The sequence below is a fragment of the Lagenorhynchus albirostris genome, chromosome 9, assembly GCF_949774975.1.
Source record: "Lagenorhynchus albirostris chromosome 9, mLagAlb1.1, whole genome shotgun sequence".
In the NCBI taxonomy this organism is placed as follows: domain Eukaryota; kingdom Metazoa; phylum Chordata; class Mammalia; order Artiodactyla; family Delphinidae; genus Lagenorhynchus; species Lagenorhynchus albirostris.
In genome coordinates this window covers 101,180,314-101,197,687 of record NC_083103.1, presented here as the reverse complement: position 1 = coordinate 101,197,687, position 17,374 = coordinate 101,180,314, and the positions used below count along the sequence as shown (strand labels likewise).

At 59.9% G+C, this 17,374-nt stretch overlaps 1 protein-coding gene across 1 annotated transcript in view; it reads left to right on the top strand.

The window, feature by feature from the left end:
- Positions 1-17,374, top strand: part of KIRREL3 (kirre like nephrin family adhesion molecule 3) — a 152,346-nt gene that overhangs the window by 125,536 nt on the left and 9,436 nt on the right. Inside the window, exons 7-13 of the mRNA XM_060160902.1 lie at positions 542-647; positions 5,709-5,857; positions 7,320-7,447; positions 8,552-8,678; positions 12,087-12,187; positions 14,113-14,311; positions 15,588-15,623. Coding sequence (XP_060016885.1) covers positions 542-647; positions 5,709-5,857; positions 7,320-7,447; positions 8,552-8,678; positions 12,087-12,187; positions 14,113-14,311; positions 15,588-15,623 — 846 coding nt within the window. The remainder of the gene's footprint in view (positions 1-541; positions 648-5,708; positions 5,858-7,319; positions 7,448-8,551; positions 8,679-12,086; positions 12,188-14,112; positions 14,312-15,587; positions 15,624-17,374) is intronic.

Sequence of the window (17,374 nt, the reverse complement as noted above, 5' to 3'; positions counted from 1 at the left end):
CTGGGTGACACCAGTCAGCACTCAGCAGAGATGATTAGGCTGATGAAAGGGTGTGAATGCCACTTCCAAGGCAACAGATGCACCAGAACCTTTACACAAAGAGACACGAAACAGATACTTCAGAGACAGAAAGTTAGTATTTAAAGGGGCTTAGCGTCCACATCCCCCTCTGGCCTCTGCAGCCCCTCTTCCCGCCTCTCCTTTCCGCAGTGGTTAGTTCTCCCAAAGCTGGAAGGTGGACAGTATGCTCTGAGGCCCAGGCAGCCCTGCTTCCTGGCTGACCGTTCGTTTAAACACCGGCCTTGAAGCCACAGCGGGAGCCCTGACCCCACCGCCAGACGGCCTGAAATCCGGCACTTCCAGGGAGGGAGGGAGCCCCCTGCCAAGGCCCCCAACTTTCTGGGGACCCCCAGGGGAGTGGCCGCTCTGAGGGTCCCAGGTGGTGGAATCACTGGCCTTTACCCTCATGTTCTCCCGGGGATTCAGCCCCCAAACCGTGAACGCAGCTCCCCGTCTGCAAGGACACCCCTTCTCTCTGCAGACCCCCCGCTTGTCAACCTGTCGGTGGAGCCACAGCCAGTGCTGGAGGACAACGTGGTCACGTTTCACTGCTCTGCAAAGGCCAACCCCGCCGTCACCCAGTACAGGTAAGAGCCCTGCTGGGGAGGCCCAGACCGTGGCGCCCTGCACACCCCTCCTTGTCGCAGGGGCATCACCTGTGGTCCTGGTCGGTGCCTGCATGGTGCCTGGTCCACTGTGGGTGTCCTCAGCACACCCGTTCACCCCTGGCCAGGTGGACTTCTCCTTTCCTTCATGAGCACACACTCCCCTCCTCTGAGGCAGAAGATTTCACTCCTTCTGTTTGAACAGCTTGTTTACCCCTTATTTCTGAAAGGAGGGAAAGAGGCTCAGGGAAAAAAAGCTGAAACAGCCAGGAGAACGAGCACGATCAGTCAGCATCTGGATTCTAGTCCTGTGCTCACCAAACCGTTCTCCTGGGGGCGTCGGGTCTCCGGGGCAGCCAGCCCTGAGCGGCGGGTACCCGGAATCCGTCATACCCTCCGCCCCTGTGCAGCCTTTGCTCACCACACTGATAAAAGCGTCACTTCTTCGCGCACGCCTGTCTTTCCCTGTGGACTGAGCTTCTTGAAGGCGGGCCCGCAGTTCGGTCACCTAACAGCTCTCAGTGGAGCACTTGTGTGGCAGGCACTCGGCGCTCCAGGACATTAGCTCGCAGACTCCGTAAACACGTAGAGCAGCCCCTCTGGGCACCCTCCTGCCCGGGCACCATCACCACCCAAGACTTCCAGACACAGAGCGGCCTCAGAGGTGCTCCGGGGTCTGACTCAGACACTCCCCTCCTTGAGGCATCTGTGCAACTCACCATAGCCCTCACTCTGCCCCGTCCCTTCCCCCAGCCCACACCTGATGGAAGAGCCTGGTGTCGCCTCCACTGTTGAGATGGGCTATGAAGCCCCAGCGTGAGCCAGTGCCAGGAATGCTGATAGTCCCAGACTAGGAAACAAGCCTGCCAGTGGGAGTGGAGGACAGGGGAGACGAGAGGCAGTGCGGCCCCAGAGGGCAGAACTCGAGGAAATGGGCCAGAGGGGCAGCCAGAGATTCAGGCTGGACATAGGTGGTGCCCCCGCAGTGCAGATAATTAGCGCTGGAACCGGAAACCCAGGAAAGGCTCAGAGTCTTTATCCTTGAGAATATTTTTAAGTAGGAGGAAAACCCATCCGTCCTGTCGATTTCACCAGTCACTGGGCCAGAGGCAGGAGAAAGAGCAGACGACCTTCAGGCACCCTGGAGTCCTACAGCCCCTTAGGTCCAGGGGGCAGGTCTGGTTTGACTGGGACAAGTGACAAAGGTGCAGAAGGAGATGCCCAAAGAGTCTCTGTTTTTTTCTGAGCTTCCACCCTGTACCTGCAAGACCTGGGCTCCATCCACAGGTGGGCTTCTCTCTGTTGTCTGCTCTCTGCTCGCAAGCACTAAACACCGGCACCATCTGCCCAGAAAAGACCTCTAACGCCAGTTTCCCTGGGCAGGCCTTCTCTCCCACTGACCCCCCGGGGCAGGCACACCCACATTCACCCTCACATCGTTGACAATAATAAGGTATAAATCTACGTATGGAGAGGTCATCAGAAAGCAAATGTGGCAAGATACTAACAACTGGTGGATCTAGGTGAAGGGAATATGGCAGGTACTTGGGCCATTCTGGTGACTTTTCTATAACTACAAAGTTATATTTAGCTTCCAAACTAAAAAGTGAATGAGCCAGGACGTGCAGGTTTCCCCAGGCTCTGGGCACCTGTGGTTCCCCTCCATACTCATCCTTCCCTGCAGCTCAGAGCCTGGGTCAGCTCATCACACACAGAGGAGGAGCCAGAGGTTCAGGCAGGCCCCCTGCAGATATGCACCTGTCCTTACTTGCCACCTTTCCTCCTGAGCTTCCGATTAGCCACAGGCCCCCAAAAGGCTTTGGTGCGAATCAGGCTCCCTCCAGGACTCCAGAGGCTCTCAGGGAGCCCTTCTGGCCTCCAGAAAAATGTGGGAGAGCTGGGGTGGCCCGGGAGGAAGGGGGTGCAGGGGCCATGGCAAGCGGAGGCAGACATCTGTGCCCACCCCCAACTGGCTCAGCCCCTTGGCCTCAGGAAGGGCTCACCCAGCAGGCAGATGGTCCTTCTAGACGTGGTGTTGGGATCCGAGAGGAAAAGCCTTGAGCAGATCTTGGCACGTAGGCACATCGATTTTTCCCAACTGACTTTGACAAGACTAAGGGGTCTTTGTTTCTTAACTTCCTTTGGTCTTATTGCTTCCTCCTGTTCCGCATAAGAGGCTGTAATCTTGGAAATTAGAGATACGCCCTCGTCCACCCCAGCACCCAGCAAGGGGCCCTGGGGGGGGGCAGGGGAGCCCATCCAGCTGGACTCAGCAGTCACTTCGGCTGCCCCACTGGACCAGCGGCCCCGGGGCGAGCAGAACAGGCCCACACGCACCTGAAGCGCATCTCTTCCAGCCTCTCTGCTCCCCTCTGAGGCTTTGAGGGCCACCCCACCCGGGCAGGTGACAGGGCGGGTCCCACCGCCCAGAGTGAAAGGCAGGGCTATTGAGAACAGCCTGTCAGCCTTGACACACCAGCCTCCCGATTGTGTGATATAAATAATGAATCCTCTTACATTCGCTCTCGCCAAACTAGACATTGATTGGGAAAGGTTTAATCTGACGCCCGTCTCGAGGCAGTGACAGCAGCAGTGGCAGCAGGGGCGTAGGTGGGTGGTGGGAGAGGGAAGGGACAGGAGGAAAGAGGAGAAGGAGGAAGTGAAGCTGGAAAACAGAAGAGAGATGGGAGGGGAGACGGGAGCGGGCGGGACTTGCATCCCGGCTCACCCCTGGTCGTGTGACCAGCTGCTTCAGCGAGTGGTTTGAGCTTCTGGAAGGGATGCCTACGAGGGACTTTCTGGTGTGGGAGGGGAGTAAACATGGGGAAGAGAAAGACTGGCTGAGTGGGATGTGAGCAGGGCACTGTGGGGCGCCCCCCAAGGCTCTGCCCCACAGCTGGCCTCCTGTGGCCCTGGGAGAAGACGGCATAAGACTTCCTTCTGCCCCCCCTTCACCGCCAAGGTGGAGACGGGCCCTGGGGGCTGAGAGCCGCAGCCACGCAGCCATCCGGCATCCCTGAAGTCTCCCTTCTTTGGCTCTGAGAGGGCAGGCCAGCCTGCTCTGGGGAAGAGGAGACCCGTGTGGCCTGGACCACTGGGCTCCGGGCCTGAGGATGCCCCAGCAGCTCTGAGATCCTCAGGGCCCCAGTGGCGGAGCTTTCGCCCTTCTTACACTATGAGAGGACCCAGACAGGTGGGGAGAAAGCCCCCTTTGCCCCAGGAACCCCCCAATAATGGAAGAGGACTGCCCAGCAGAGCCTGCTCGCTGGGGCCAAGCCCACCCCTGCCCCAGCATCTGGAGCTGTGGGCAGGCAAGAGCAGGGGTCCGGGCAGGGCAGGAGGGGCTCACCTGCCTCCCCCCAGCCCAGCCAGCTGCCTGCCCCACCCCCCAGCATCCCACCGCCTAAATCTTCACTGCAGCAGGGTAGATGGAGTAGGGGCTGGACACCGACCCCCGACCGTGTGTCTGGGACTGAACTCAGCCACCCCAGGCGGGAGCTGTACCTGACTATTAAGTCTGGTCATTAAATTAAAGTTAGAGATTGAAATGGTTCATGAATAATTCATAATAGTTTGTTGGGAAGCTCCTTCGGCTCTCGGGGAGCTATGGTTCGCTCTGTTGTTAAACTATCATTGTTATTATTAATTGTCTTCTGAATAACGACCCCATGTTAATTTGAGATAATAACCGCATGGTGCCAGCCTGATGCTCCCTGCTGTGCCGGGAGACGGGCAGCCTCCGGCCAGACGGGCAGGCTGAGTGGGGGCCGGTGGAGGGAAGGGCAGGAAGGGCAGGAGACGGGCCTCTGTGGCCCCAGGAAAGGCTCCAGGAATGTGGTTACAGGGGACTGTGGCCCCAGGGTAACGACTACAGGGCCAAGGTACCTGCGCAGCTCTGGTAAAGACATGCACCCCAAAACAGGCCTGAGCCACAGTAGGAAGAGCCTGGTCGGAAGTTCTGTGATTTTAAAAAAGTCTTATCCGCAACAGGAGTAAACCAGGGGAAGCTCTGAACTCTCTCTCCTAAGGCATCTGTAAGGAAACCCCAGCCTCACGCACACAGACACACACCCCCCACCCCGGCCGCACTGCCCCACAGGTAGCAGGCTGCCCAGCTACCGGTCCAACGCAGTGATCACCGCCCCTGAGCCGGGTCCAAGACACAGATCAGCCAATTGGCCCAGCAAAGAAGTCAGCACAGCTCTCTTCCCATCCCTCCTCCCCCGCCCCCATCAAACCAGTGCTGATGGAGCCCAGGCCTCTGAGGGGCGGAGCCTGGGTGGGAGGCAGAGGCTGGGCAGGCAACAGAGCAAGTACCATGGGGCAGGCTGAAAGGACTTTCAGAGACAGAGGGACACCATGAGGGGACCGCCCCCCGCCCCGCCCCCAGGGACAGGAGTCAGGGCACGGGGCGGAGAGAGCTGACCGAGCTGGGGAGGGAGCAGTCAGGACCACTGCTCACACCTCTCCATCAGCTTCTCGCCTTGTCTGGAAATCAAGCTTCCAGAGCCCCACGCGTGTGTGCAGGAGTGCGTGTGTGTGCAGGAGTGCACGCGTGTGTGGGCACACACCATTAGACCTGGGCCTCTTCGGTCATGGATTTGGCTTCTTTCTTTTCCAATGTGGCCCAGGACGGTCCCCCGCCACCCCCGAGAGAGCTCAGAGCAGCGAGAGGGCCAAGCGGTTTGGGGACTGACAGCTGGGTTAGCCATCACCTGGCCCGCCAGGTGCGCTGACCCACTGAATAGTCAACCCACCTCCCTCCAGAATAACCCACTAGTCGAGTGCTGCCGGCTGCCTGGTGACCCACGGACCAGAAACCACTGCCCCCGTCACCAACCCCACACCCCTACCCCTGGGAGTAACCCCTCTGCAGAGGGTTCCCCTGAGGGACCGCTCGGGGGCCTGCCCCACGCCGCCCCTCCCTGGGCCTCGTTTTTCTGCGGGATGGATGCGTCCGGCTCCCAGAGAGAAGAGCCCCCCGGGCGGGAAGGACGCCCTTGCCACCGGAGGTCCACATCAGCCCGGGCGCCTGCGTTGCAGGTGGGCCAAGCGGGGCCAGATCATCAAGGAAGCCTCCGGGGAGGTGTACCGGACCACCGTGGACTACACGTACTTCTCCGAGCCCATCTCCTGCGAGGCGACCAATGCCCTAGGCAGCACCAACATCAGCCGCAATGTCGACGTCTATTGTGAGTGGCTGTTTAGGGGCTTCCCGGGCGCACGCGCACTGGCTGGGCGCTGCTCGCGGCAGGGGGAACCGCCGTGGCCTCGTTGCACGTGACATAAGAGTGCCTCACAGGCTCGTAATCCGTGCGCTTTACGAAAAGCTTCCCTCGTGTTTATCTCCACCCTCATAGTCACCGAGGGAGGGGACCTGCCTGGCGGTCCAGTGGTTAGGACCCTGCACGTTCACTGCCGAGGGCGCAGGTTCAATCCCCGCTCAGAGAACTAAGATCCCACAAGCCAGGCGGCGTGGCCAAAAAAAAAAACTACTAAAAAAAAAAAAATCACCCGGGGAGGCTGGACTTCTTCTTCCCAGTACCCAGATGAGGGGATGGAGGCCCAAGGTCACGCAGCGAGTAAGTGGCAGAATGAGGACTGAAGAGGGTCCGCCTCTCATCAGGGCCTCCCCCTCTTCCCCAGTGGCCAGGAAGGGACCCTCGGGGAAACAGCCCACAGCTGTGGTCACAGCGTTGCGCATCAGCTCATCCACTGCCCTTTACAGATTTAGAAGCACTTTTGCAAACTTTATGCCTGACCTGACCGCTCCCTCGCCCGTCCGGGCCTCAGCGGAAAGTGCTACGACTCCCTTTTTGCACCAAGGGACTCATCTGGGTCTCCTGACCCTGATTTCACACCTTCTGCTCCCTGAAAACAGCTGTCTGCACACCTCCCGTCACCACCCCTGAGATCCCAGGGCTGCACCCACTCTGGGAAGCAAGGCTTGGTCTGCAGGGGACTCGGGTTAGGGCGGGTGTGGGGCAACAGAGCCAAAGGCCACCTGCTTGGTGGATTGAAAAGGAGGTGGGGCGGGGCTGGACTAGAGAGTAACCTGGGAGGGCGGCCGGCGTGGGGGGGGGGCACCTCCAGGAGGCCTGGCCTCCCCACTCCTTATCTCAGAGCCCTGCAGTGGCCCTGCGGGGCCCTGGGTGGGCCCAGGGAGCTGGGCCAGACGCATGGGTACCTTGACTCCAGGTCACAAGGCTGAGGCCTGCAGGAGGTGGCCAGTTGACTTGAAGGCAGACACAGAGAGATTCTGGGGTGGGGGAAGGACCCTCTGCCCCCACACTGGGGTCAGGGGGGCTTCCTGGGACCAGGACAGAGGGAACGGGGTGGGAGAGCCCTTGGGGGCAAGTCCAGGCAGAAATGGGACCAGAGCCGCTTTTCGGGGCTGGTTGGTGCTGCCTACCCCCATGGTGGGCCCGAGGGAGGCTGGGCTGGGGGAGAGGGGTCTCCTCCTTACTGCCCAGACCCGGGCCCAGACCGGTAGAGGACTGACGCGGAACGGAAGGGAATGGGCCGGAGTGGAGGGTCGTGGCACCAGTGGTTCCCCCTCCCCCAACCAGAATGGGGGAGGGGAGGCAGCAGCAAGGAGGGTCCCCAGAGCTCCCAGCCCACGAGAGCCCTGTCTCCTCCTTCCTCCCATCGCAGTCGGGCCCAGAATGACCACGGAACCCCAGTCCCTGCTCGTGGATCTGGGCTCCGACGCCGTCTTCAGCTGCGCCTGGACAGGCAACCCGTCCCTGACCATCGTCTGGATGAAGCGGGGCTCTGGTGTGGTGAGTCCGCAGCTCAGACCCTGGAGGGCCCTGGAGGGGTGCGGGGTCCACAGTCCAGGAGGGAACTGCCTCCCATGGCCCCTCTCACTCTTAGATCGGGGACGTTAGCCTCCCATGTAAACGGAAGGAAGGCCCCAGAAGGAGGAGAGGGAACCCCAGGTACCCACACGTACCCACCTTGGGTCTAAACACATTCAGCCGGTGCAGTTCTGCTTTATCCTGAGCCTTATAAGAAAAGCAGGTGGTCACCAAGATGCTGGGGCGAAAAGTCACTAGAAAGGCTTTTTCGCTTGCCCCAAATAGTTGTTACCCTTTAACTTTGGGGTTAAGCCTTGCTTTCTTCCTGTGTTCCCCTTTTAAAGTGTATGTGTTCTTTAGTGTGCCTAGGAGTTTCAGACATCCCTCCTCCCAGGAGGACCAGTGAGAGCCTTGGGCAGGGAAGCAGGGGGAGAAGCAGCAGAAAAGTGGCTTCTGTGTGCCCTACTGTGTGCCAAACACTGCCCTGTCCTCTGAGTGTCACTGCGCCCATTACAGGGATAAGGAGAGAGCCTCCAAGAAGATAATTAACACCCAAAGCCACACAAGTAGGCACCGCTGACGCCGGGATTCCCACTCAGAGCAGCTGTTGCCAAAGCCTGTTTTCTTTTCATCACGCCAAACCTCATCCCAAAGGGATATTGCAAATGACTCAGGAAAGACAGATCTGGGACCCTCAGAGATGCTCAGCGGCAGGATAGCTTCACCCCTGGCCAGCCTGGTACGGGCTGGTCGGCAGACCCCCTGGATGAGGAAGCCCTGGGGGCCCCAGCCAGGGAGGCCCCCTCCTTCTCTCTCACCCCCGCTTTGCGTTCCCACCCTTCAGGGCTGCCGCTGGGGCGGAGCTGTTTCAGCCTCACGGGGTGCTCTGTGCCGTGGTCTCCCGCACCCGCCAGCCCGCCGGGCACACTGTGTAAGAAGACTTCCGGCTCCCACCCCACCCCCTGTTGTTGCTGAGATGCTGGAGACTGTGTACCCTGCCACCCGGCCTGCCTCTCAGCCTTTCTGGTTCTGAGACAGAGAGCGTGGCCCCTGCCCTCGGGGTCTGACCCTCCCCACTCCTCCTAGGTCCTGAGCAATGAGAAGACCCTGACCCTCAAAACCGTCCGCCAGGAGGACGCGGGGAAGTACGTGTGCCGAGCTGTGGTGCCCCGGGTAGGGGCCGGGGAGCGAGAGGTGACCCTAACTGTCAATGGTAAGACCCCACTCATGCCAGGGCAGGGCTGGAAGGGGGCCAAGAGGGTCCCTGGTGTTGCCCCAAGGGGCACACGTGGGTTCTGGGCCTCACATCCACCTCCAACTGTGGGTCCATAGTGATTACATCCACCTGTTCCAGTCCGTGTCAGAGCCCAGCCCTGGGGTGACAAAGGACCTGGGTGGTTCTCTGGTCACCTCCCTCCTCTGTGTTCCTTCTAAGGGGTCTCAGCCCTGAAAGTGATAGCTGATGAATTTATTCCTGGCCAGGAAAAAGAGTCCGAGAGCTACTGGGCAACCAACATAGATCCCATATCTACCCTTTGACCATGACCTTGGCCCTGGTGGAGAATTTAAGGGGGCATCTCTATGACTCCTCGTCTGCCTCTTCCCATTTTTAGAGCCACTCAGTGAGGAAGACCTGCCACCATCCCCACAGGGCCAAGTTCGGGGTGGGGTCCCCTGAGGGCAGGGAACTTGTCTTATTATACGTAATAAGGTCACCACAGCAGGAGAGTATTGCCATCTCTCTCCAAAAACACAGTGTGAGTTACCAGATGACTGGTACATGAGACATTCAGGGGACGGGGCCTGGTTGACGGGATGTAGAAGGTCACAGAGAAGCTGGGACCTAGCTCAGGTCAGACCCGAGAAGGCTGTGGCACCAGGACGGAGATTCGATGTCCCTGCCTTTATGTGTGTGTGGGCCACGCCGGCAGCCGGCGCAGCTGGTCGGAGAGGGCGAGGATGCTAAGACAGCCCCCTCTGTGTTTCGAAACGTCCTCCTTCCGCTGGGTTTCGGTTTCCTCGTGAGGCCTCTGCTCCCGCATAGTCTGCCTCCCGATCAAGGCTCTGAGCCCCAAGAGGAACCAAGCCACAGACCCACGTCTGTAGGGCCTCTGCTTCCTGTTCCAGACCAGGGCCCTAGTGAGGGGCTGAGCCAGGGTCCAGAAATCAGCCCGGGTGGCACACAGCTTCCTCTAGTCCCCGCTTTGCTAGAAACTAAAACCAGCTTGGTGCGGTCCCCATGAGCCAGCCCCCCTCCATCTCTTTCTTTGCCTCCCCCCTCACCAAGAGTCGTGGCAGCCCCAGAGGGAGGGTGAATCTGCTCAGACCCCGGAGCCGTCTGTCCAGGGCAGATCGCTGACTCGGAAGCCTTCCTGCCTTTCCTACGTGTCCCCAGGACGCCACCAATAAATTGGCGCTGCAGGGCTAAAAATAACAGCATCTGATCGCACCTCCATATATCCATGGCAACATGGGCTGCAGCCTTTTCCTGCCGGCTCCAGTGTCTGACACTCGGCTCAGGCGCTAGGCCCTGGTGAAATCAGCGGCCTCCCCGGCTACCCGCCACCCGCTCTGGGAGGGCGCTGGGAGTCGTGCTGGCCCATGACTACGGCCAGCTCCGCTCTGATGGCCCTGTGACCAGCCGGGCTGGGGACCGTCAGACTCACGTGTGGCCCCCGGGGTCCCCAAGCCTGAAGCTTTTAAATGAGCATCCTCATTTCTGGGGAAAACACGACGGATAAAGGAAGGGCTAAAATCCGTTGTCACTTTAGACTTCCAAGCATTTCCCAACAGGGATTCAAAGCGGCTTCTTGAGGAGGGAACGCACACCTCAAAGGGACATTCCTCTTGGATGGGACACCCCAGCCTGGGCCCTGGTGTCTATCCAGGGTTTAATCTGCACTCTCCAGGGTCGTTTTTTCCAACCCCCCGCCTGTGCCTCCAATCCTCTGACACAAGCTCCCCTAGGCTGCTAGGAAGAGAAACACCCAAGAGGTTGGAGTGAAGCGAGGAGGCAGTTTGCTTGTTTCTGAATGAGGGTCATCATGCCCTGAGGCAGGAGGATGCAGGAAGTGGCCCACAGAGAGGAGCCTGCCAGCCGGCACGTGCGTGGACTTGGGAATGAACTTGTCTATACCTGTGTCTGGAGAATAGGTGGGGAGGGGTGGTGAAGCCCTTTGGGCAGGCCTGGACTAGGCTGAAGGAATCAACACTATGAACAAATCCAAAATGAGATGAGGTTCTTATCAAAATGCATCCCGGCCGGGAGATGACTGCTGGCCATCGCCCTTTGGGGAATAAACTGGCCCATGATTTGGCTCAAACCCGGGATTTGCAAGAAGGGGGAGATAAACCGTACTACTGCTGTGTTCTGACTCTCCCACCCCCACCTACCCTTACCCCGATTCCTGTTTTCTTTTAAGAAGCCCTTAAATGTGTATGCACTTACCTGATCTTTTTTTAGAACAGCTGATGACACCGCCCCCCCCACCCCAGGGAAATCCCAGCTCCTGGGGAGTGAAGGGGAAAAGGTTTTACAGGATCATCACTTTCAGCCCGGCAGCAAAACAAAGCGCCAACCAAGGTCCTAAAACATGAAGCCTTCCTGCCTTTTGGCCAAAGGCTTCTTGGAGCTAAGGTTCCTAAGAGAGGAACTCTGAAGGCCCCCTGAGGGTGGAAGCCCTTATCTTGAGGGTGCCTCATGTCTGCCTCTCCCATCTCCAAGACGTTTCCCTTCCCAGCCTAAATGCAGTCATTTGGGTTAGTTAACAGGCAGAACTGGCCAGGAAGCACTGCTGGAATCCTGGTGGACCCTCCAGGCTGTCCGAGGTGGTACATGAGCCAGGTGTCCCCAGAGACATCCATAAACATGACCCGTACACGCACGCACGCCCGGGGGGGATAGGATAATGTCAGGGTCAGCTTTGGAGCTGTGGTCCCACCTGGGCTGGCCAGGTATGTATGTGGCGTGCAAAGCGATGAACTAAGGGATCTCCTGAGACACATGTGAGATGAAGTCTGTGAAGGTGCCCAGCCCAAGCCATGTATGCCGGGAGTGGGGGGGGAGGTGATTCCCCGCTTCGCCGCTTCGTGGAGGAACATCTTTTACTTCCCTTCCTGCCTGGTTTTCCTGTCCTGCCGAGGACACCGGTTTGTTAGGCAAGCGCGCCCTCTACTGGAGATACAAGGGAATGGTTTGAAATCCAACAGCTGGCTGAGGTGGAGGTGACATTACATTCCTTCCTCCCTGACACCTCCCCCACTCCCTTCGCAGTGTACCGCCTTCTTCATAAAGGTTTCCCCACCTGCCGGGTAGAGTTCTCTCTCCTGTGAAGTCGGTTAGCACTTTGCCTGGTGCTCACCTCCCCACCTCCTGTGACAGCTCTTGATGTCTCTGGGCGTCCTGACCTAGAGGCACTCACTCACGATCCCTTGAGACGTTTATGACTGAAGGTTCATCTATCTCTGAGTCCCCTGTCTCGCCCGTCACCTTGCATATACAGGCCTCCAGTAACTGTTTGCTGAACGACTGAATGAACGTATAAACTTCTGAACTTGCCAAGAGGGGCCCAGCCAGGGCCCATCCCCTCCCGAATCCCTGATGATGCTGTCTCCCCAACAGGACCCCCCATCATCTCCAGCACCCAGACCCAGCACGCCCTCCACGGGGAGAAGGGCCAAATCAAGTGCTTCATCCGGAGCACGCCGCCACCCGACCGCATCGTGAGTGCCCCGGGGCGAGCAGGGAGGGCCAGTGGCACGGCCCCCAGGCTGGGCAGCCTGGTGGGTCATCTGTGCCTGCAGCCGCTCCACCGTCCGGCTGGTCAGTCTTGCCTCTGCACTGCCTTTCCCCGTCGGGGAAAACTATTCCTGCCTTGTGTCTCTTGGAAAGGCATCACGAAGACAAAAATCACAGGCAGTCTCCTTTCTCAGGACAGGCTGTGCTCCTCGCCTGCGGGTGTATTTAACTCTTCTCTGCCTCTCAGCTGTGTGCCAACACAAATGGTTCCGACCAAATTCTGCATCTTGGGGGCAGAGGGCAAGTGAGGGCAGCAGAAGGGAAAAAATGATTTCTTACCTTTCCTGGGTTCAAGGCCAGCCTTTAGCAAAATTGCAAATAGGATGCAGCTTAGAGTCAGCAGACCTCTCTCTGCGCCTCCACAGCCCTCCTCTGCTTCGATGATGCCCGTGGAGAGTGCTGCCCCAGTTAGCAAGTTTCCCCTCTGAAAGCATCACTCCCTTCTCCCCGCCCCTCCCCGCAGTGCAGCTTGGGCCGCCTGACTGGCTCACACGTAGCCCTCCCAGGTATTTGCATTTGTAGAAGTGGGGGTCTCCCACCCAGGTTCCGCTGACACTGGTAGAAGCTGGGGTGGGAAAACAGAGAGAGGTGAGCATCTCCCCGCACTGTTGGGTGTCGGGGGAGGGGTGCAGACACTGTTGTCTGCAAGCCCAGCGCCCAGGCGGTCCTGCCGAAAGGCCGCCCAGGTCAAGTTCACAGGGCAGTCTCACCTTTCCCCAGGGCAGCAGCACCTGGAGGGGCGTGGGAGGCACACGCCAACAGCTAAGGTGTCACCCTGTAGATGAAGACCTCGTTAGAGCACTGGTGCGTTACACACTTCCTCAGGCATTCAGTTCATTCACGGTCTGAGTCACACAAAAATGGCAAGGGTCCACGCGTAGAACTAATGCCTACGCCTCCCTCTTCCCTTCACTCTAATCTTTTTAAAGTGTAAGTGTAACACGTGCTGGTGTCGATAATATCCTGTTCACTACTGAGCATATTCACACTGTCTTCCTCTTCGTGGAAATGGAACTCTAGGCCAGGGGTTCTCAACCTGGGCGGTTCTGCCCCCAGGGGACATTTGGCGACACCTGGAGACATTGTAGGGTGCAGCTAAACACCCCACAGAGCCCAGGGCAACACGGTGGGGCAGGCGGTGACAGTGTACGGGAAAGGGCTCTGAGAAGAGGTAAACGCTCACCAGCCGAAACCAAGCTGCACTAAGGCTCTCACAAATGCAGCTCTCAGAGCGTAACGTTTGTACAAAGACACGCACAAAGTAACCAAACCAGACTCAGTCAGCCTGGGGCTGGCCTTCACCACCATCTGTCAGGGGCCCCAGCTGACGGAGGGGCTCCCATCGCCGCCCCAGAGCCCCTGCTTGCCTGGGAATATGTTCCAGCAAAAAGCCGCGTAAGGCCCCGTGTTGATGGAAATACCCTCTGAGGTGGCCCAGCCTCTGTGTGTGTACGTGTGTGTGTGCTACGTGTGGGGCGGTAGGTGTACCCGTGATGTGACGTGTGTGTGCGGGCGCAGTGCTGTGCACACACGTGTTGTGGTGTGTGTTTGCGGGCACAGTGCTGTGCGCACACGTGTTGTGGCGTGTGTTTGCAGGTGCTGTGCTGTGCGCGCACGTGTTGTGGAGTGTGTTTGCGGGCGCTATGCTGTGCGCGCACGTGTTGTGGCGTGTGTTTGCGGGCGCTGTGCTGTGCGCACACGTGTTGTAGCGTGCGCGTCGACCTGTGCCGTGTGGCGGTGAGCGTGAGCGCGGGCCTGGCAGCGTCCGCCCAGGAGCAGGGAGGCGGCACAGTGGTCCTGGCGGGGCGGCTCTGGCGGGATGTCCTCCTAATTCTGCGCACCTGGGCAGGCGTGGTCCTGGAAGGAGAACGTGCTGGAGTCGGGGACATCGGGCCGCTACACGGTGGAGACGGTCAGCACCGAGGAGGGCGTCATCTCCACGCTGACCATCAGCAGCATCGTGCGGGCCGACTTCCAGACCATCTACAACTGCACCGCCTGGAACAGCTTCGGCTCCGACACGGAGATCATCCGGCTCAAGGAGCAAGGTGGGGCTCCCCGCGAGGGCAGGGCCCCAGGCAAGGTCCTCCGGGGCCCTGGGGGGGACAGAGCGCCTACACTCGCGGGCGGGCAGGAGGCCCTTCCTCACCTGCCACGCAGCCGCTGCCGGTCAGCCAGGCCCCCCGAGCCCAGGGGCACTGGCCTGCACCAGAGCAAGCAGGAGGACAGCTGCCCAGGTGCTGGCCCCTCAGCAGGCGCCGCGTTGCCTAAAGGCCCTGGCTTCCCTGCTCTCAGCGGTTCCCTGGGGCCCTTTGGGGGCGTGATCTCTGAGCAGTGTCCCCACGGGGATGCACCAGGATGGGCGTATTGGGGAACCTGGCCCAGCCCGTTAAGACAACAAGCCAGTCCAGTTGCCCCAAACCCGAGGGTGCCCATGCTAAGCTAAGGAGTGGCACTTGAGCTGTCCAATCCCTGGTGTGCAGGGGACTGGCCTCAGGCTGCCTGCAGCTCCCCATGGGGACACAGGAGACACTTGGAGCGCTGTGCTCTGAAGGAGACCCCGGCCAGCAGGGCAGCGCCGGGCAGAAGGGCTCAGAGCTCGGAAGGACTCAGGCTCGGAGGGCAGGGGGCCTCAGAGGGGCATGGAGGGGGTTCCAGAGAAGTGAGGCAGCCAGCCAGTGGCACACCAGGTCCTGAGATGGGCTGCGGATCTAGCCCCTTGGCCAGCGGGGGTTAGTCCAGGACAGGAACGGTCCAGGGGGCCTCGGCCCTGGCAGTCTCCGACCCCTCCAAGCTTAAGGCCCACCCACAGGCTGTCAGGCCTTGGAAGAGATTCTGGGCCAAGCAGGTGGTCTCAGCTGGGCCCCTGGGGCCGCAGTGCTGCCCTGTGGATCACGCATTGCTCCCAACACCTCTTCCCTAATAAGTGCTGCTTTGCTAATGCTTTGCACATAATTTGCATAATATCATCCACACGTCATCCCAACCCTCCCGGTCCACTGTTGCCTCCCCTCCGTGTCTTCCCCTCAGTGCCCCACCCCTCTACCCGCCCCTTAGTGTTCTCACCCCCCCTCCTCAGAGCCAACTCCCACCCCAGCCTTGACCTCTCTCTCTCTGGTCCCACCCGTCTGGAGTCCCTAAGTCAGTCTGAACGAACTCCGGGTTCAGTTCGGCCAGCCCGGATCTGTGGGGCATCCTGGAGATGTGATGCAGGAGGGAGCCCCCAACCACCCCAGACCCTCCAGAGGGCCGCCCCGCCCCCATTCCCACCCCACCCTGGCCAGCCAGGCCCTGGCTGTGGACTCTTGCTTTATTTCCAAACAGGTTCGGAAATGAAGTCGGGAGCCGGGCTGGAAGCAGGTATGAAGGAGACATGAGGCTCCCCGGGATGGGGGAAGGGGCTGCTGGGCTAGAGGGGGAGGGAGCCCAAAGTGTGGGTCAGGAGGCCAGGGCAGCCGCTAACTTCTCTGCCCTCCCCCATCTTGAGACTTTAGTGCAGTCAGAGCAGCAGGGAGAGAGCCTCCAGGCAGCACGGGTCTAGAGACCCCGAGACCTGTCTCCGCTGTTGCTGCCCCCCGCAGGCTCCTGGCAGCCCAGGGCACTTGCTCCTCCCCCGTCTTTCCTCCCACCCCTCCTCTTCTGAAGCCCTGACTCCTCCCCCTGGGGTCAGCTCCCCCCCACCTGACTCCGCTTCTCACCATCACCACCAGCTTGGCCATCGCTTCCAAGAACACCTGGGCCACCCAGCCCGGCTGTGGCCTGCGTAATCCATGCTGACCCCGTGCTTTCTGCTGGCTGCCTCCTTCCCGCACTCCTGCATTCCCCGTGGAGCTGTCATCTCACCACCGGGCTGAGGCCGCTGGGCAGTGCCTCTCTCCCCGGGGACTTGGCAGCAAAAGGGGTCACCAGGCTCCCTGGGTTGAGTTGCTCTCTCTTGGGACCCCACAGGAGACAACTGCCCCCCACCCTCCAGGGAGAAACCCAGAAAAGAGAATCAGGACATGGCAAGCCAGACCCCACAGGGTCGGCAAAGGCCATGACGAAGATGAGGGGTCCCCTGCCCTAGTTCTCCCGCCACACCGGCCCAGGAGGCGCTTCAGCAAGTCCCTGGTGGGTCCCGCTCAGCCCCTCCCCTCTGGGCGGACGGCCCCTTAAAGAGCAACAGGCCGGGCACAGGCCAGCTCAAGGCGGGCACACAATATCAACTCCTGCTGTGTTCTCCCTGACGCCCCTCAGGGTCACTCCTGGTGCAGAGCTGGTGTCACCCTCTGTCTCCATCTCTTCTGTGCCTGCACCCTGGGCCCCCCGCCCAGGACCCTCTCCCTCTGCCCCCTCCCACCCACTCAGGACAGTCCTCCAGATAAGATGGCTACCACCACGCCCCCGCCCCCCCCACCCCCCACCCCCCCCCCCCCCCCCCCCGGCTGTTAACAACTTAAGGAAATGTGGACGCCAGAGGCATAGCTGCCTTAGATACCGCTTCCCTCGTTCTCTGGTTTCACAGACCTTGAGGCCCAGAGAGGTTAAGGACCCTTCCACCGTCATCCTTTGGCTCTGAGCTCAGCTGAGACAAGACCCAAGTTTTCCAAGGAAATGCCCTAGGAATCTCGGAGAAACTGAATTCAACTCAAATCAATAAAATTCAAAAGCATGGAAGCAACGAACTTCCAACGCGGCTTTCCTTTCCTAGAGGAATTCAAACCTAGAGACAGGGCCGTCTCACTGTCAGAGCAAGCTCGCAGGGCTGGCGAGGTCAGGTCCATTGTCTCACCCCTGACTGTTGAGACCAGCCCAAACGCCTCCCATTTTCAGTCCCCGAGTGTTTGTCGCACCCACCTCCTCCCCGTCGCCTCCCCTGCGCCCCCTACAGGGGTCTCGGGCTCCAGTAGGCAGGTGATGAATGCACCAGTGTGCCAATCCTGGGCTGGAAGGAGAGCCCCAGCCTGACGGCCAACACTGCCAACCGTTGGACACGCGCTCCTTCCGGGAGAGGGACCACACCCCCTCCCAGCAGCGTCTCCAGGGGCCAGGGTCTGCGGGGTTCTTCCTTTCTTTTGCTCTTTAAAGAAAACGACAGCGAGAGGCGAGAGGCCAACCTCCAGCTCAGGACA